The sequence below is a fragment of the Mirounga leonina genome, unplaced genomic scaffold (genome assembly GCF_011800145.1).
Source record: "Mirounga leonina isolate KUSES-001 unplaced genomic scaffold, KU_Mleo_1.0 Mir_180, whole genome shotgun sequence".
Classification (NCBI taxonomy): domain Eukaryota; kingdom Metazoa; phylum Chordata; class Mammalia; order Carnivora; family Phocidae; genus Mirounga; species Mirounga leonina.
The window spans coordinates 18,128,276-18,147,931 of NW_023270469.1; the positions used below are offsets into that span (position 1 = coordinate 18,128,276).

A 19,656-nucleotide genomic window follows, 5' to 3' on the forward strand; every position below is an offset into this window, starting at 1 on the left:
CTGTTCTTCCATAGCCATTCTCGTTTAATCCTCTCATCAACCCTGAAAGAATTCACTCGTGAGAATTCAGAGGGCCAGGTGACAGAACTGGGATTCAAACTCAAATCTGTCTAGTCCCAAAGCTCAGCGGTGACTGGGACCCATTTGTTGGGGAGAGATGGCTGGCTTGGTGGCATGGAAGCCAAGGCTTAGGCTAGCTTTGTGAGGTATGGGCTGGACTCTTTATGCTGGTCAGTCGTGGGCCAGGGCCAGAAGCTAATGGGCAAGCACAGCACCAGGCCCCTTCCCAGGTTCTGTGCTAATGTGGTGATGATGCAGAAATCTTTGTACTTGGCAGTAGGAGTCCTCTCCGTTCCTAGCTCCGGGACTGAGGCCCCCGACATGTCCTGGCGGATGGAAGTTGCATGGGGTGGGCTCCTGGAGCAATCATACTGGAGTCCCTGGCACGCCCATGGGAGTCTCCTTCCTCCAGGGCACTGTGACCTGGGATGGCATCCAGGAGTGCCAAGATGATGAACCATTTCCTTTCCTCAGCCACCCCCACACTTCTGTGATGGTGACTTCCCTTCTGAGTGATAATGGAAGGGGAAGTAGGTGGTGCCAGAGCATCTGAAGTGAGCACCTAGGGCCTCCTGGCCTGAATAAAACTTGGCTTCCCCTTACATCATTGGCATCTGATAGGTGTCTGACGTGGCAGGCTTTTCTGTGTGGGTGCCAGGCTGGCTACCCATTCGTTCTCTCTGGGAGTTACTAAGCTTAATCTCTTTGGAGAGGGAAGAATAGTTAGTTGGGTGTCATTTCTGTCAGAGTGTTGTCCCCATTGTGCAGTCCCAACCATCCTCTGACTCAGAACCACCTGGACCTGACCTCCTACAGGGCCTGACCCAGGTAGCTGTGTCCCCTTGTTTCCTTCTGGCCCTCACATCCCACTGTCCTCTCAGACAGCTGGATTCAGCCCCATGGTAAGGGCGACAACTCTCATTCCTGGGCCTATCACTCCAGCCTCAAGCCAGGCACACCCAGAGGGGGCGATTGCTCTTGCTACCAACTTAGAAAGTGCTGACTTTGACTGCAGGGGTTCTGTTTGGAGTTCTCTTCTGAAGCAGAGGGTGGTGGGGCTAGAGGGGAGGCTTACCCAGGCAGAGGTGTGGTAGTCACCATAGCTGCTAGACCCTCTTAATGGGAAAGGGGACTTAGAACCATGGATTCTTCCAGAGCTGGCAGAGATATTTGTATCAGCTGCCTTGTTTCATAGAAGAGCAAATGCTCAGAGAAGGTGAATGACTTACTCAGGTGGAGAGCCAGGTCTGCAGCTGATCTGCAGGCCTCTTTCCAGGGCCCAGAAGTGGCTTCACCATTAATCTGTATAAGTAGGGGCAAGATGCAGGCAGACAGCTCTAATTGCTTTTCTTTTCTTAAAAAGAAAAATGACAACAACAAAACTCCTCACAGTCAAGCCTAGCACCTACCCTACTGTTTGTTCTTGCAGCCTTGGGGGAGGGGTGCTAGGAGGTTTTGTGCCCAGGCCCTTCTCAAAGTTGATGGAATTCAGCCAGATACCAGTAGGAAGTAGTATTGGTCAGGTCAGCTAAGCCTGGGGTCCAAAAACCTTGTAGGGGTTACCTCAAGTTTTTTTTTAATGGAGCCCAGTCTTTGAGGAACTCAAGTGTTGTACTTTCAGAGCATCTTGTTTTTTCCTGAGATTGGATTGGGGGCCACCCCAAGGAGGAGATAGTAGCTTCACCCTTATAGGTATCTGCTTCATGCTCACCAGAGTGTCCCTCAGAGGAAAGCAGACCTGAGCGTCTGAGAGTATTATCTACAAGACCAAAGCCTTCCTGTAGCCCCTCAGTGCCTCAGTTTCCTCAACCTTCAGATGGGTCTTGTCATACCTGCTGATTGTTTTGGAGACTCAGTGTTTCTTATAAGTAAACCTTAGGGCTATTTGACAACACTGTCCAATTGCTCTTCTCCTCCTCCCCTCCCCCCCGGCCCCCCCTTGGTAGAGAAGGGAACCAAGGTCCAAGGAGGCAGGTGACTGCCCAGGCCTGCCATCTTGGAAGGACAAGGCTGTATCCAGGACCAGACTGCAGAAGCCCTTCAAGCCACACTTCTGCCCTGGGACCCAGGGCCACAGTGTCTCTTCCTAACAGAGGCCACACGCCCTCTGTAGGACCCTAGCTTGAGACTGACAGCAGACTCTCTACAGAATGTGCAACTGCAATTAGGCCGTGGCCTTCCGGTTTTTCTCCTGTCTGCCTGATTCCTCAAGAATGGCAGTGTCAGTACCAGCTCCTCTCTGCCGTACAGCCTCTCAAGGCCTGGGGAGAAGGTTCATTGCGGGTGGGGTAACTTAATCCATTTAGAGTAACTTCGTGCCCTTTAACATCTCATCTATTTTGGGCTTCCAGTGCCTTTCTCTGTGTTTGTTCTGCCCTTTCTAGTCTTTGGCCTGAATTTTTCTCCCAAAGGAAAAACAGAAAGCCATTGTATCAGGACAACACAGTAGGAAATCTTCCAGTGACTTCATTTTAAATTTTCTGTCTACACCACTGTTTGTTTAGTGAGTGTTCTCCATCGCAGCCTTGAGCATCTGGCATGAGCCACAGTCTTTTCACTGGCCTTGTATAACCACCCACCTGCTCAAACCTAATGTTCCGAAAGGCCTGCTCCTTCTCTTAGTAGGTGGTACCACCATCCACCCATTTGTCCAGGACAGAAACCTGGGGGGCATCCTTGTTTGCTCTCAAACCAGCAGCATGCACATCCAGTGAGTCCTGTTGACTCTGCTCTGAATCTTTCTAAGTCTCTCTCGGCTCCAGCACCACTGGCTGTCTTTTCCTGTTTCTCAGGTGTGGTGAGCTCATTCCCTTTACCCCCAAAGCTGTTTTTCTCATTCTCCCGTTAAGCACACCTCTGCTTAGGGGTCACGCCTTGGTGAGGACTAACTTGACTATTCTATCCGCATCCCCACTCCCATTTCTAGCCCATCATCTGGCTTTGTTTCCTTCAGAGCACATTTTATCTACCAGGTGTTTTCTTGTTTGCTTATTGGTTTACTTATATATTATGTCTTCTCTGCTGCTTTCACACAGCCCACCGCCCCCAATTTATCAGCCCCATGGAGTAGGCAGGCCTTTGTTAACTAATTGGCTAACTTAGTGGATTGGTTGCTTGTCCTTTCCAGAGGATGGGAAGGTAGCATGGTGGCCCTAAACCAAGCTGCTGCCACAGCCACTGTTACTAAATGAAGTGTTTAACATTCCATTTTTCACCCCCAGCTAGCTTTCACACACATACATATACACCTTCTATACACATACAGGCTCTTAATTGTGTTTGGAAAAAAACATTGGTTATAAAATGATAGGTTCAATTGAAGATACATTATAGCTCTGCATTTTTCTTGCAAAAGCTTTTAACTTCATAGCACTCTGATGAGCAGGAGACAAGGAGCTGAGCTTTTCTACGCTAATCATTCCAGATGGCAGCAGGGTGGCATTCTTTTCGGAGACTCAAGGCGGGAGAATCTGTTTCCTTGCCTTTTCTGGCTTTTGGTGTCCACCTGCATTTCTTAACTTGTGTCCCCATCTCTCCATCTTCAAAGCCAGCAGTATAGCATCTAACAATCTCTGCTTTCACATCAACTTTTCTGAGTAGGCCCTCTTGCCTCCCTCTTGCAAGGACCCATGTGATTGCATGGTCTCCCCATCCAGATAATCCAGGACAATCCAGTCTCCCATTTCAAGAGGCTTAACCTTATCACTCCTGCAAAATCTTTTTTACCGTGTAAGATAGCATATTCACAGGTTCTGGGATTAGGACATGGACATCTTTGGGAAGCCTTATTCAGTGTACCACAGGGACTGTGAATTTTCTTCCTTTGGGTAAATCTATGTGATTGATAAATCATTTGGGAATTGAAAACAAAAGCAGGAAAACTTACCCATTTTCTTTTTCTTTTCTTTTTTTTTTTTAAAGATTTTATTTATTTATTTGACAGAGAGAGACACAGCGAGAGAGGGAACACAAGCAGGGGGAGAGGGAGAGGGAGAAGCAGGCTTCCTGCCGAGCAGGGAGCCCGATGCGGGGCTCGGGTGGATCCTGCTTGCTGCCACAGCCACTGTTACTAAATGAAGTGTTTAACATTCCATTTTAAATGGAATGTTAGTCCTAGGACTCCAGGATCCCAGGACCCTGAGATCATGACCTGAACCGAAGGCAGTCGCTTAACCAACTGAGCCACCCAGGCGCCCCAAACTTACCCATTTTCCAGACAGCCGGAGGTGATGGTGATTCTTGAGTTGATTCTAAATAAATACCTTTTTTTTTTTTAAGATTTTATTTATTTATTTGAGAGAGAGAATGAGAGAGAGCACATGAGAGGGGGGAGGGTCAGAGGGAGAAGCAGGCTCCCTGCCGAGCAGGGAGCCCGATGCGGGACTCGATCCAGGGACTCCAGGATCATGACCTGAGCCGGAGGCAGTCGCTTAACCAACTGAGCCACCCAGGCGCCCAATAAATACCTTTTTTTTAATTGAGCTCTTCAGTTTTTAAAAATTTAAAATCTGTATTTATAACTCTATGGTAGTTTTGTCAAAATAATTACATAGTTTATTTTAGAAGAAAAGCATTCAAAATACTTAAATTTCTATTTTAGGCCTTTGGAAATGTAAGCATCTGTTTTGGTGATAGTTATTGAGCTCCCATCCGTGGAGACAAAAATATCTACCAAATATCCTTGAGTCATTGGCTTAACCATTAAGGAAATAGTTCTGGGTGATTTCACTACTTTTGATAAATCAAATGGCCACTTTTTTTTTTTTAAGATTTATTTATTTATTTATTTATTTGAGAGAGAGAGAGAGAGAGAGAGAGTGCATGGAAGGGAGGAGCAGAGGGAGAGGGAGAGAATCCCAAGCTGACTCCCTGCTGATTGCGAGGCCAGCTCTGGGCTTGATCTCATGACCCTGAGATCATGACCCTAGCTGAAACCAGAAACCAAGAGTCAGATACTCAGCTGACTGAGCCACTCAGGCGCCCCCAAATGGCCACATTTTTATTAGGACTTCTAGAGTACCTACTGCTTTAATCTGAGAAAGCTAGAACAAAGAAAATCTTCTAGTTCAAGTTTTCTACCTTCTAGACAGTAGAATCTGCATACAAAATCTGTCCTGCAGGGTCATCCTTGTGTGAGAGAAAAATGGGCTAGGACTGGTCATTGCACATGAACACACAGACGTGTGTGTGTGTGTGTCTATGTGTACATATGTGTACCACCTCTCAGACTCTTGACGTCCTGGGCCTGGAGGAACTGGTGATGAGATCATATGGCCCCTGCCCCAAGGAGCTCCTCTCTTGTCCAGAGAGGCTAGACAGGGACATTCCCAGGAACAGTGATTGGTGACTTTCTTGAAAGTTTCAGTAAGAATCAGGATTGATCAGGGATGTGAGCAATGTGCTGGGGGGTACCAAATAGTGTTAAGGAAAACTTCAAGGGGCAAGTGTTAGGGTTGGATCATGATGTGCTGGCACAAAGGGAGGACCGAGTGGGCATTAGCAGCTGTGGGCATAGTTCTGAGAGGGCCCATAGGATGGCAGGCTGCTCTCCCTAAGGATTTTTTGGGGAGGGTTAGGATGGGCAGTGGCGGGGCGCCTGGGTGGCTCAGTCGTTAAGCGTCTGCCTTCAGCTCAGGTCATGATCCTGGAGTCCTGGGATCGAGCCCCGCATCGGGCTCCCTGCTCGGCGGGAAGCCTGCTTCTCCCTCTCTCACTCCCCCTGCTTGTGTTCCCTCTCTGACTGTGTCTCTCTCTATCAAATAAATAAAATCTTTAAAAAATTAAAAAAAAAAAAAAAGGATGGGCAGTGGCTTTCCTGGACAGTGTTCCCCCACAACCATGTGGCCTCAGGAGGTGGTGAGTGGTTGGGGCTTGGCTTTAGGGAAAACTTTGCTGCTCAAGCAGCATTGAGGAGAGCCACACCTCTGTCCCTGGCATCCCAGGCCACTGGAGCAGAAGTTTGGGTTTCTAGCAGCTGCAGGGTACTATAGCAGAACAGCCTGTCCTGGGGGATTCCATGCTGAGAACTTAGACCCGTGGCCTAAAGTAAAGTGCTCCTGTCCTTTTGTCTGGATCATGTGTATGTTCTTCGTATGTGAGAAGTGTGGCTTCCTGCTTAGGAACCCTTTTCCACTGGGCACTGGGTGGAAATGTGTCTTCTGGTCAGCTGGCCATGGCTGCCTGGTGAGGTGGGAAGGTGGGGACACCCTGGAGAGCAGAGACAGGCAGCTGCAGCCTTCAGGGAGGGGGCACCAGTGCCTGTGTCTTTCTCTAGGGCTGAGGTCTGGGCCTTCCCCCATTTCTGGCCTGGAGGCCCCCTGACTCACTGCAAGTCAGAGATCCGAGGTCCACAGCTCCCTAAAACCAGTGCATCGAACCACTCTCTTCTGGTGATGGGTCAGGGGCTTGGGAATGGTTTTACTGCCCAGGTGGTTACCACCCCAAATGAGACAGGACCCATGACAGGAAAGATGTGGGTGTTGGAATCTGAAGGTGCAAATCCCAGCTCAGCAATTTCTCAGCTTTGTGGGCTGGTGAGCAAGGCCCCTGTCTCTTGATGAGGTGGAAGCAACAGTACCTGTTGGATCAAATACACAGGGTTATTGCGGCGCTCTCCTCACAGGTTGCCACAGTGTGGTATTACTGTGTCACATGTGGGACGCGCCCCTGCTCCATCCGAAGGATCCAGGAGGAGAGTGAGGGGAGGACTGCTGTGACTGGTGTGGATGTGTGGATGTGGAACCTGAGGCAGGGGAAGCTGGTGGGCAGGCCTGGAGCCACGAAGCACAGTCTGAGCCAGACCTGGTGGATGATTGTCACTTTGGTCCTCACTGCTGTTCAGCTGGACCCCCTTCATTTGTGGCTTTCTGTAGACCAGAGGAGTAGCTGCTGCTGCCAGGAGCCATAGGGCCTCCTGTGTGGAGGCCTGAGGAGAGGCATTGCCTATGGTAGCCTCATCAGCCTGCCTCTTGGGGCAGGAATGGGCATCGCTGTGCCCCAGAAGAGCACTTCCCTGAGGTCAGCTGATCTCTGTACCCATCAGCCGTGGAAAGGCCCCTCCCACTCCTGGGCCTGGGGAGGTTAGAAGATGGGTTGATACCCAGAGTAGCACCTTGTCTCCTGAGCCAGGCAGTCCCAATGTCTCTGGAGAATGGGGAAGGTGGGAACAGAGCCTGGCTTGAGGCCTTGCGCCTTCTAAAGCCAGCCCTGGGCAGTTCTCAAGATCGTTTCCTTGTGATGTGGTAGAGAGCCATTGGGAGGGGAGCAGCAGGTCTCTGGTCCTGTACTCAGTAGTGAGAGCCATTCAACTTTGGCCAGTTCCCCACTATGGATTCCGGGGAAGCTTTGTTTAACCACAGGGTTCCTGGCTGAAAAGACATGAAAGTTCAGGGTCCCCAAGGCTTGGGATGAATAATGTGATTAGGAGGGGCAACTTGCCCTTGAGCCCAGCAGTCCAAATGCAGGGCAGAGTTTGGGCTCTAGGGTCTGGTCAATTCCATCTCTCCAGTCATGCCCTCTGTCTCCCTTGCCAACCACTGTCCTTTTCATCCATCTGCTCTCACCCCCATACCTCTGCTTACAGCCTGCCCACACCCCCCTGCCCTTGGCCTAACCTCCCCTTCCCACTACACACATTTATATGCACACAATAAAAATGTTTGAGCCCTACCTTCCTTTCTCAGCTACTCCGATCCTCAACCACTCTGCCTCTCTGGAGAGACTTTCCCTCCCAGGGGAGAACTTCTACCCATGCCACTTGGGAAGGGAAGGGTGTGTTTAAGCATGTTCACATGGGCATGCTGCTCAGACCCCAGGGAGACAGCAAAGTCTGGGAAAGCTATTTGAAGGGGCTGCTTTGGGGAGTAGACCTGTCAGGCTTGCCTACCTTGTGCAGGTCCTGGCTTGCCATGGCCCTGTGGGCTCTACTCCTGTTCCTTAGCCAAGCAGGCAGGCAGGCCCCTCTGCAGCTCACACCCTCTGATCCCATCTGTCCTCATGCCTTTACCTTCCCAGAATGACCTTTTTCACTCTTTTCCCTGTACAAAACTGGTATACTTCAGAGGTCTCACTTTTGCTCTCACTAGTTCTATTCAGCATTGTATTGGAGGCTCTAGTCAGTGCAGTAAGGCAGGAAAAAGAAATAGAAGACATGCAGAATAGATAGGAAGAATGCAACAGTCTTTATTCTCAGACAATAAATTTAAAAATCCCAAAGAATCTTCATAAAAGCTACCAGAACTAATTGTTGAATTTAACAAGGTTGCAGGACACCAGGTGAATATATAAAAAGTCAAATATATGTGTGTATGTTTAATAGCTTTATCGAGATAAGATTTACATGCCATAAAAACCACTCATCTAAAGTATACAAATCAGGGGCACCTGGGTGGCTCCTCAGTCAGTTGGGGGTCTGCCTTTGGCTCAGGTCATGATCCCAGGGTCCTGGGATTGAGCCCCACAACAGGCTCCTTGCTCAGGAGGGAAGACTGTTTCTCCCTCTCCCTCTGACTGCCGCTCCCCCTACTTGTGCTCTCTCTCTGTCAGATTAAAAAAAAAAAAAAAAAAAACTTAAAAAAAAAAGTATACAAATCAGTGGTTTTTAGCATGTCCACAGTTGTGCAGCCATCATCTTAATCTAATTTTAGAACATTTTGTCACTCCAAAAGAAACCTTGATCCTATACCCCAACCCCAAAATCAGTTACATTTCGATATAATAGCAAGAAACAATTGGAATTAAAATTTTAAGATAACACTTAGAACAGCATGAAAAGTAAAGTAGAGGGGCGCCTGGGTGGCTTAGTCATTAAGCATCTGCCTCTGGCTCAGGTCATGATCCCAGCGTCCTGGGATCGAGCCCCACATCGGGCTCCCTGCTCGGCGGGAAGCCTGCTTCTCCCTCTCCCACTCCCCCTGCTTGTGTTCCCTCTCTCGCTATGTCTCTTTCTGTCAAATAAATAAATAAAATCTTAAAAAAAAAAAAAAAACCGAAAAGTAAAGTAGAGATAAATTTGTCAAAACATTGTTGAGAGAAATTAAAGACCTAAATAAAAGGAGAGATAGACTATGTTCAGAGATTGAAATAATCAGTATTATTAAGCTATCTGTTCTCTCCAGATTGATCTGTAGATTCAACCCAATCCCAATCAAAATCCCAGCAGGCCTTTGAAAAATACTTAAGAAAATGAAAAGACACACCACAACCTGGGAGAAAATATTTGTAATTTTTTACAAATATTTTTTTGTAAAAATATTTTTTTTTTTTTTTTTTTTGTATGTACAAATGTACATACAATTTTGTATGTACAAATGTACAAATATTTTTTTGTAAAAATATTTTTTTTTTTTTTTTACAAAAATATTTGTAAAACACATAAAAGAATTTGTATTCAAATTATATCTAGAATCCTTACAGCTTAATAAGATACACAACCCAATTTTAAAAACTGGTTAAAGGGGCGCCTGGGTGGCTCAGTCCATTAAACGTCTGCCTTCGGCTCAGGTTCTGATCCAGGGGTCCTGGGATTGAGCCCCACAGCTGGCTCCCTGCTCAGCAGGGAGTCTGCTTCTCCTTCTCCTTCTGCCCCTCCCCCCACTCTCCCTCCCCCTCCTCTTTTCATAAATAAATAAAATCTTTTTTAAAAACCTGGTTAAAGATCTGGATAGTTCAATAATTTTCTAATAAATTGATGGTTCAATATATGAAAAGATGCTCAAAAGATCCTTGGTCGTTGGGGAAATGCAAATTAAAGCCGCAATGACATTAACACTACTAATACCTACTAAAATGGCTAAAAGCAAAAGAAAAAAACCCCAAACATCTGACCATACCAAGTGTTGGTGAGAAACTGGACCTTATATATTGCTGTGAGAATGCAAATAGTACAGCCACTTTGGAAAACAGTTTGGCAGTTTGTTATCAGGTTAAACATATACTTATCTTATGAGCCAGCAATACCACCTCTAAGTATTTACCCAAGAGAAATGAAAACATATGTCCATGCAAAGGCCTGTATGCAAATATTTATTAGCTTTATTCATAATAGCCAAAAATTGAAACAACTCAAATGTCTCAGCTAGTGAATGGATAAACTGTGGCATATCCATGTAATGGAGTACTGTGTCAGCAATAAAAAGAAACAAAATACTGGTACACCTAAACAATGTGGATGAATCTCAGATGTGTTGTGCTAAGTGAAAGAAGTCAGACACAAGACCCTCTGTATTCTGTGATTTCATTTATATGACATCCTGGAAGAGGCGGAACCAATCAGATCAGTGTTGCCAGGGACTGGGGGTGGGTGGAGTGGGGCTGATCACGAAAGGCATGAGGGAACTTTTTGGAACAATGGAAATTTCTGTATCTTGATCGTGGTGGTAACATTTGTTAAAACTTGTTGAACTGTCGATTAAAAAGGGGGAATCTTTTTACATGTAAATTATACTTCAGTTAAAAAACATGTTTAAAAACCCCTCAGAGGTCAGTTTAAGCCTCCTCTCCTTCATGACACTTTCCCTGACCGCTTCCTTGTTGCATGCATGGCCTTCTGGTAAGTCCCTTCCAGGTCATTCATGGTTTTGGTTCTTGTTAACCACAGCTTGGGCCTCTTGATTGCTTCAGCTACTCAGGTGTCGTGAGCTGCTGGCCTCACTGTTCTTTTGGCATAGCCAGACGCTGTCCACAGCTGGCTCTGAGAGGCCAGGAGTACTGACTGAGGTGGTAGCAGGCTGGGGAGAGGGGCCCAGACCCAGGCGGTGTCTCTGGCTGCCTCAAGTACCTCCACTCACCTGTTGCTCTTCTCTTCCTCCACAGGTTGGGATAAACATTCCTATGGTTACCACGGTGATGATGGGCACTCATTCTGCTCCTCCGGGACTGGCCAGCCCTATGGTCCCACATTCACCACAGGAGACGTGATTGGCTGCTGTGTCAACCTCATCAACAGCACCTGCTTCTACACCAAGAATGGCCACAGCCTTGGTGGGTGCCTAGGGGACCTTAGAGGGTCTGCCCTGTGGAGCCACTTTGATTGGTAAGAGGCCCACAGGCGGGCTTGAAAGCCAAAGCAGTGTCACTGATCCTCTGCCGAGCTCTGGGGAACTGCAGCCATTTCCAGGCATTGGAGCCCTGCAAAGTGAAGGGAAGGTAGCAGAGGTGCTTCCTTTGTTAATCCGTCCATTTAGCAACATTTATTAAGGTCAGTGCTGAGAAAAGAGCAAGGTCATGGTCGTGCCCCTCGCCTGTGTGACACTTGTTGGAGCAGGATTTGGCATTGATGAGAACTACCTACCTGCCAGTGGTAGTGGTTTGCATGTGTGTGGCCTGCGCCCTGACTTTGGCTGGCCCTTCCGACATGCAAGGTGCTAGTTGCTGTGGAGCAACAGGAGGTCTGCTCTAGAATAGGAGGTAAATAGACAGGCTGGAGTCAGATGGGGCCAGGTCTTTTCTGGCCTTTTCGCGGGTTAACAGCAGCCTGGACAGAGTTCTACTTAAAAAGGTCCTTTGAGGGGCGCCTGGGTGCCTCAGTCAGTTAAGCGTCTGCCTTCGGCTCAGGTCATGATCCCAGGGTCCTGGGAACGGGCCCCGAGTCGGGCTACCTGCTCCGGAGAGACTGCTTCTCCCTCTGCCTCTGCCTGCCACTCTGCCTATCTGTGCTCTCTATCTCTCTGTCAAATAAATAAATAAATAAAATCTTAAAAAAAAAAAAAAGGTCCTTTGATGTAACTGCAAAGGAGGGACTGACTGGAGTGAGGGCCTGGGGAAGAGGCAGATAGCCCGAGGCAAGACCGTGGTGATTGGTACAGGGCATGGGGAATAAGCCTGACAAAGGCCAGGGTGGCCCAGCAGGGTTTAGTGACAGATGGGGTGCACTAGCAAGAAGGGAGGATGGAAAAAATGGCTGGATAGTGGTGCTGTTAACCAGGATCAGGAACCTGGGAGGAGCAGCAGTGGAGGGTGATGGGGGCCCTGAAGGATCTCTTGGAAGAGCAACCCTGTACATGTGGAGAGATTTAGGATAAGAGCCTGGGAGATAGGGAGACGTTGGCTATTGTGATGGCTTGCCCTACTGGGGCTGACTGGTATTTGGCTCTTGAGTGAGAGGAGACCTTGGCCAAAGTGGCCCTGAGGTAGTAGTGCCTAACGCTGGGCCTGCCTGTTTGGGTTTGCAGTGGTCTCTGATCTGGCAGAAACCTACCAGCTAGGCTGGCCGCAGGCCTTGCCAGAAAAGGGAGTTGGACATTTGACTTAGAACCTAACTTCTAGGAGGCCTGCATCCCCTGGCTTGAGAGGCAGTAAGAGATGACTTCTGTGTGGGTTCTCCATGAGATGAGCCTGGGCTGAATTAGGGTACATGAGTGGGAATCAGGTTTGCTTGTGGCTGGGGCTGAGAGGCCAGGAGTCATCATTCCTCAGCGGGACAGTCAGATGCCACAGCCCATAGCGGGCAGCCAAGAGCATAGCATGAACACTGTGGAGATGACTCAAGTGCACATCTGGAGAAATCCTCCTCTGAAATCTGTAGCTACCTAGCTGTAGTTGCTGGCATCCAGCTGGTGAGCTGGCAGCTAGGGGCAGGGTCTCAAGATGGCTTCTTGCAACCCACTTTGCTCTCTGACTTCAGCTGTTTCCTGGCTCCTTTTCTGCTGTTAGAGTCCCAAGGGCCTTTGTTGTGGGTTCTCACTCTTTACCCATGCCCCCCTTCACCTATCCTCAGTCTCATCTGCTATGGATACCTGCCCTCGTCACATTCTTCCAGGTTGTCCACATTTACCTGGAGCACGGCACCTGCCATGGAATGAAGTTTGGGGTGTACCCTGCTGTCTGCACCTTCATCTCCCTCCTCTGGGCCCTGTGGGCATGCCAAGCCCCTGAGCTCTTTGTCAGTCAGGTCCCTAGGTCCATAAGGCGCTTTCAGCCACCTTAATATCAGCTCAAACCCTCACATTGTTTTTAAACTCTTATCTCCCTATTTCATATATTTTATAGATCTCATGCAAGACCTCACTCATTTAGGAGGATACACTTATTTTTCCAGCCTGTCAGGATCTTCTGTGATTTTGCTTGTTCTTTCTCAAATATTTGATAGCCTTGTCAGCACTGTATTAACCTAAAATTTGATAAACATGTTTATGTATGTTTTCATCAAGATCTTGATAAAAAATATTAGAAGAGGACAAGGCTGAGATCTGCATCCTTCAGGGTATAGCTGTTTGAGAATCACTTCATTATGTTAGTTTGAAACTCTTGTTTTTCTGTCTTTTCCACAAGGATATTACTGAGACCTTACTAAAAAATGCATATGGCCTATCCCTTGCATTTTCTAGATCATTAAATTTAATGGAAAGGCAGTGAACTTGGATTGCTAGACTACTTGGTAGATCTTCTAATGACCTTGCTTCCTTTCCACAAGCCAGCTTATCAGTAGTGTGTGCTTCAGAATCTCACCTGGGATCAGTCACTGCTCTCTACCCTCAGAACCCAAACCCTAACCCTCTCCCCTTTAGAGAAGCAGAATGATGTTTCCTACCTCTGACCTCCCCACTCCTTTGCTTTGCCCCATCATTCCTTTGTCACGGCACTTGCCCTTGTGTCAGTGGTCAGTTGTGTGTGTAATTATTAGTTGCGTGGAGCCAGCAGCACTTTGAGGGCCTGGCTCCTGGGAGGTCTCAGCAGATACTTGATGGAAGGATGAATGAGCAAATGAATGGAGACCGGAAACTGATGTTTCACCTACAAGTGGTCCATGCACTTGCAGAGTCTTTTTTTTTTTTTTTTAAGATTTTATTTATTTGGCAGAGAGAGACACAGCGAGAGAGGGAACACAAGCAGGGGGAGTGGGAGAGGGAGAAGCAGGCTTCCCGCTGAGCAGGGAGCCCGATGTGGGGCTCGATCCCAGGACCCTGGGATCATGACCTGAGCTGAAGGCAGATGCTTAACGACTGAGCCACCCAGGCGCCCCTGCAGAGTCATTTTTATACAGCCCTGTGCTCTTAGAGGCTTTGTACCCTCAGCCTTATTGACCCCTGACTTATGTCTCTGGCTCAGAGCACTTCTTATCAGCAAGTTTGAATGTTCTGTTTGCATCCTGGATCTTTGCCTGACCTTTTCCCACATCTCACCACTACGTTGGCCTTGCAGAGGCTCCCAGAGACCTGCAGGGTTGGGGGAGCAGTGTTGCCCTTGTCCATCCGGTGCAATAGGGGGTGGAGTAGCCTATTTCCTCATCTTCCTGGAAACACCTCAAGGCCTTGTCCTTCCTGAGTGCCATTGTGAGATAGAGCTGGGCAAGCCAGGGTAGGTCTTCCCCTGCCCAAAAGTGTGGCAATTGCCTCACCCTGTGGCACAATTGCAGCCAGCTTGTACCAAGACCTCACAGTTTTTGAAGCAGTCTCTATAGAGTTTCTCAGTTTCTCCTTTCTTTCTTGAAGTGTCAGGATTAGTGTTACCCCTTATTTCCGATGGGCTTGGAAAGATTGGGTCCGTTGCCAGGGTGACACTGCAGATAACTGACGGAGCCTGGACCTCCTTCTTCCAGGGCCCATGGGTCTTCTCCATGAGCTGGGAGTATAGCAGCAACAGCAACCTGGCCACACTGAGATCCACAAAGGCCACTCCTGTGCAGACCTGGGGGGTGGACGCTGAAGTGTTCCCGTGGATGCAGAGGGGCTTCCAGCTTCCATTCTGCCAGCTCTGGGACTGCCGCTCTGCATGTGGGGCTGAGAAGTGGCTTCAGGCATGCAGATGGTGGGATTTATGCACTTCCCTCACTAGGGAGCAAAACAGCCGGGCAAAGAATGTAAATAGTTTCTCTGCCCCTTGGTTTTTATTTTTTTTTTATTTTTTTGCCCCTTGGTTTTTAATCTGTAAACTAGTGTTCAGGACGGTCTCCACCTTCCAAGGTTGTACTGAGGATTAAATGGTTCCTTGGGAGGCCCTGAGCCCAGGGCCCAGCACAGAGCAGGCACATGGTACGTGCCAGCTGCCTGACAGGATTCTGGCCCCAGGTTCACTGGGAGACCTACTGTCAAACCCTCACCTGCTCTTCTCTCTTGCTGGGTTTCAGTTTCTTTTCTGGGTAGGAGTTAGGGGAGCAGACTGGGACCTCCAAGGAGTGGCTCGGAAACTTCTCAGTCCAAAAGCTCAGGAGCTTCTAGAAGATATAAGAAATTTTCTAAATATGGGAGGGCTGTGGGTCCTTGGAAGGGTCTCCTTTCTCCGTGAGCCGTTTCTCAATCTACAGAACATGAGTGCTCTGGTGGATATTCTGAGATGCCTGTTCTGCTCACATATTTGGGGCCCCGCTTTCCTCCACTCTCACTTCCAACTCAAGGTTGAGGAACCTGGAAGCAGCCCTTTCTCTTGGCAGAAGGGTCAGAGGGTACACAGGCCAGTGTTAACCTAGGATTTGTCAACTTGAAACCTCTGGAGACTCTGGATGGGTATGGGCTGGAGCTGCACTGCAACCCTCCCTGTCTCCACTTCTCTGTCAGCTTGGAGATGATGTCGGAGCATCAGACTAGGAAAGAGTCCAGGCCTCCCACTTATGCTAGTTTTATGACTGTTGGCAAATCATTTCACCTCTGAGGCTTACTTTCCTCATTTATAAAATGGGGATAAGAAAGCCTGCTCGCCAGAGCTGGTATACAGATCAGATGAGGTGATGGATGGAAAAGGGCTTGGCATATACAGTAAGTCTCTGTAAATACATGTTGGATCAAAAGAAGGATCAGGCCTGAGGAGGCCTTAGGGTAGATTATTTGGGTTTAGGCCTTCCTAGCAGGCTTTACCCTGAGAGAGTGGAAGAGCTGTGGACAAATATTCAAGTATTTGACTTTACTTCCAGCCAGGCCACCCAGCAAAGGGAAGGCCAGGGTCTAAACCTACCAGGCCCTAGCACATGCTTGGCCTCTACCATAGGAGAGATGTGGTGACCAGCCACTCCCCAGCCATTCTGATGGACCCTCTGTGGTCCCACAGAGGTGTGGGAGACTAAGTGGCCTGATTTCTGTTCTTTCCCTCTGCAGGTATAGCCTTCACAGACCTCCCGGTAAGTACTGTTACTGGGTCCCCTCCCTCTGGGCTCTTGGGGGCTGACTGGGATGGAGCACAGGGGACCTGCAAGTGCAGGGTGTGGAGTCTGGCCCTTTCCCCAAACAGGGATGTAAGCTGTGCTGTCAGCTTGAGAATACCAGTAGGGGACCCTCCTGGTCTTCCTCTCTCTCCAGCAGCAAGGGGCCTGGTCTTCCTCCATGACTCTTAGCAGGTGACAGTGATTTGTGGCCTTTCCAAAGGCAGCTGGGGGGGTGGTAGCGGGGGGAGAGGAGGGTAGCTCCATGGCTCAGCTGGTCTGGGCCAGTTCTGTGTGGCTTACAGCTAGTGGACTGGGGTGTATAGGGAATCGTTCGGAACTGTTTGGGAGCCCTGTCCCAGTGACTACTCATCAGAGATACCTAAGGAAGACTACTACCCTAGGGGACTAAGCCTGCTACCACACAGGGTATGCCCAAGCCAAAGAGGTACGCTTTGTGGGGTTTTCTCTTCTTAGAAAAGGGTGAGGTTTCCTGTTGGCTTAGTTCACGGCTCATCCCCATCTTCTGCACCCCAGTCCTTCGTTATTATGAGTCATCACAGATCTCGTCACATGTGCAAGGCCTCCACCCAGACTCTTGGGAGCCTGGCCTGGCTCTGTGTGCCCTGGCTGGGTTCTGGAAGGAGGAAAGGTTTGCTCACTCTGATGGTTGCCTTGGGATCCTGAGCACCCCTGTGATGCCCTAGGAATTGCTCTTGCGATCTGAGTGGCCTTCTGAAGCCCAGACTACAGGACCCAGGATCCTGTTAGAAATTCTTATCTTTAGATCAGAATCCCTCTGTCCTACCTGGAAGCCCCAGAAGAGGGGCTGTGGTCCTAGGCAAAGAGAAAGACAGGAGAATTCTGACCCTGGCTAGAGAATGGTCTGGTTGTGGAGACCTGACATGAGATAAGCAGACATGAATGTAGGCAGTCGCCAAGTGCTAGGAAGTGTATGGCTGCTCCAGGGTGGGGAGTGTCACTGAGACCAGTGACGGGAAAGCCTGCTGGAGGGGGTGGGCTTTGCCTATGGCATGGAGGTTGGGAGGGTAAAGGAAGGAAGCAAGAGGTTTTAGGATTCAGAGCTTGTGGCAGGCTGAACCCAGCGTGCAGTAAAGGCACGTGTTATTCAGGAGTGACACATGGCCTGAGGATGGAAGGTGGAAGAGAGGACTGGGGGCCCAGTGACAATGGGGAGGAGGACGGCAAGATACTGTTCAGTAGCAGTGGGGAGCCACAGGAAGCAATGAGTGAGGGAGTGATCGGGCAAAAGTTGGCCATGACAGGGAATAGATGGAAAGTGGGGAGCTTCACCACCCATGGAGGGACGTTCCCGAACCCCACTAGCCAGAAGATCCTCCCCTCAGTGTGCCTTTGACAGGAAGGGCAGTGGCCCCTCTTTACCCTTTGCCAGCATCTGGGGGTCCAAATCCACCTACCCCCTTTTGCCCTGCTCTCCTCCTCCCTGCCTTCCTTTCCTGTCACCCCCATCCCTTCCTGCCTTGTTGTATACCCCTGTTTTGGTGTCAAAGGGATCCTTGGTCCTAGATCATTCTGAAAGGAGCCATTATCCACCCATGTAGCAGAACTTCATGGGCATCTCTGTAGGATTGTGGAGCCTAGTCTACCTCTCTGTGCCCTGGCTGAGCCCCAAAAGGGGACCTTGGGTTTTGGGGACACCATAGCCTCTGAGGCAGGGAAAGAGACCCCACTTTGAGCCTGGCTTGCTTTTCTTTTGCTTTCTGTCCTTAAGCTTTGGGGAATGGTGTCTCTGTTAGGGAGGTGGGCAGAATGTGGCTTAGCCCTGCCTCCTTCAGCCTTGCAATTCTTTCAAAAGCCGGAGTAGTGGCCTGCAGGAGCCAGCGCCTTCCCTCCCTGCACCAGAGGTAAGGCGAGGCCCTGCTGCCCCATTGCTCTCAGGGCCCAACTGACGTTTCATTCTCCTCCTCAGGCCAACCTCTACCCCACCGTAGGCCTGCAGACACCTGGGGAGATTGTGGACGCCAACTTTGGGCAGCAGCCCTTCCTGTTTGACATTGAGGACTACATGCGGGAGTGGCGTGCCAAGGTCCAAGGCACTGTGCACTGCTTCCCCATCAGTGCTCGGCTTGGCGAATGGCAGGCGGTGCTGCAGAAGTGAGTGCCCCACTCCCACCCTTACCCAGCCCTGGCCCATCCCAGGGGCCTCACTCTCCTGTAGGCCCCTGCACTGCTTCAGGCTGCCTTTATGAACTCCAGTGGGTAGCCGTTCCTTCTGGAAAGCCCTCCCAGGGTGACTCAGCCTGCTGCTCTCCTACTTCCCTCTTATCAGATGGACGGCTTCTGCTCAGTTCTCCAGATCTGTTCCTAATTAAGCCTTTGCCCCCTCACCTGGATTGGAAGGCTCTGCATGTAATATCACCAGCAGAGCTGTTTTCCTTCCCCAGGTCATTTTGCAGAGGATGTACTAGGATGCCCTGTGGTCTCTTCATCTGTGGACTTTTTTTGCCCCATAGGGAATATGCATCATGCTGTGACTCTGGCCTGGGGTCATCTCTCAGGGTCATCATCCATCTAAGTCCCATGCATTCATGGCAGTGGTGCCTGGAAGAGAATCCTCCTGAGGCCAGCCTATCTGGCTCTTGGATGATTAGTTTTCAGACTGTCCTGGAAGCCAGTCTTGCTGAGAATCTGAAGGGAGGCGAGGTTTGGGTCTTTCTTCTACTTGCCAGCTGCTGGCCTGAGTGAGGCAAGAACCAGTACCCACTCTGCCGAGAGGTGGGCTAGCTTGTTAGCTTGACTCCCACGGGTGGGCAGAGAAGGGCTGGGCTTCCACTAGCCTTGATTATTGCCCTGCAAAGGCACCCAGGTAGCAGGGTCCCCCGGGGTGGGGGGGTTGGGTTGCACACTGGGTTCTTCGTGCAGTCTTCCTTTCTTAAAGGACTGATACGGAGGCAGGCCATAAAGGAGGGCTGAGGCGGAGCTTAGGTGGCCAGACCCTTCTCAGGAAGAGCAGCACTGTTTTGTTTTTAGCCCTCAGAGCTACTGAGAAGCTCTTCCTTGGAGGGCTAGCCAGTATAATGCCAGTCCCTGAAGCAGGCTTGCTGGGACAGGCAAGGGGAGAGGTGGAGCTGCCCCAGCCGTGTTGGGGAGGGAACGATGCTCTCAGTTTACAGCGTGTTTGTATGTGTGTATATGTGTGCCGGTGTGTGTTCATATGTAGTATTTGCCCAAGACCTACCCACCTTGGTGGGAGGTTCAGGTTATTTCTTCTCTTTTGCTTATATAGGCAACCCTTTTGTAAGTAAAGAGCTTTCATTTTTAAGATTATTTTCTTGGTGTCCTTTCAGGAAGTGGAATTACTGAGTCAATGGGCCATATATACTAGTGGCATCTGATATGCATGTGGACTCATCTGAACCATGTTTTGTCAAAAATGTTTGCCCTTGTGTTTATAATAATATAATTATCCAGAGTATAATATAAATACATAATTTCATCATCAGAGGTTTATTGACTGTGCTAAGCACTTTGTATGTATCATCTCA

The 19,656-nt window shown here is 49.3% G+C and overlaps 1 protein-coding gene across 1 annotated transcript in view; it reads left to right on the forward strand.

Moving 5' to 3' along the window:
- The window catches only part of RANBP10 (RAN binding protein 10), a 65,239-nt gene that overhangs the window by 36,521 nt on the left and 9,062 nt on the right, over nucleotides 1–19,656 (forward strand). The window contains exons 4-6 of the mRNA XM_035024957.1: nucleotides 10,873–11,040; nucleotides 16,086–16,108; nucleotides 18,081–18,265. Coding sequence (XP_034880848.1) covers nucleotides 10,873–11,040; nucleotides 16,086–16,108; nucleotides 18,081–18,265 — 376 coding nt within the window. The remainder of the gene's footprint in view (nucleotides 1–10,872; nucleotides 11,041–16,085; nucleotides 16,109–18,080; nucleotides 18,266–19,656) is intronic.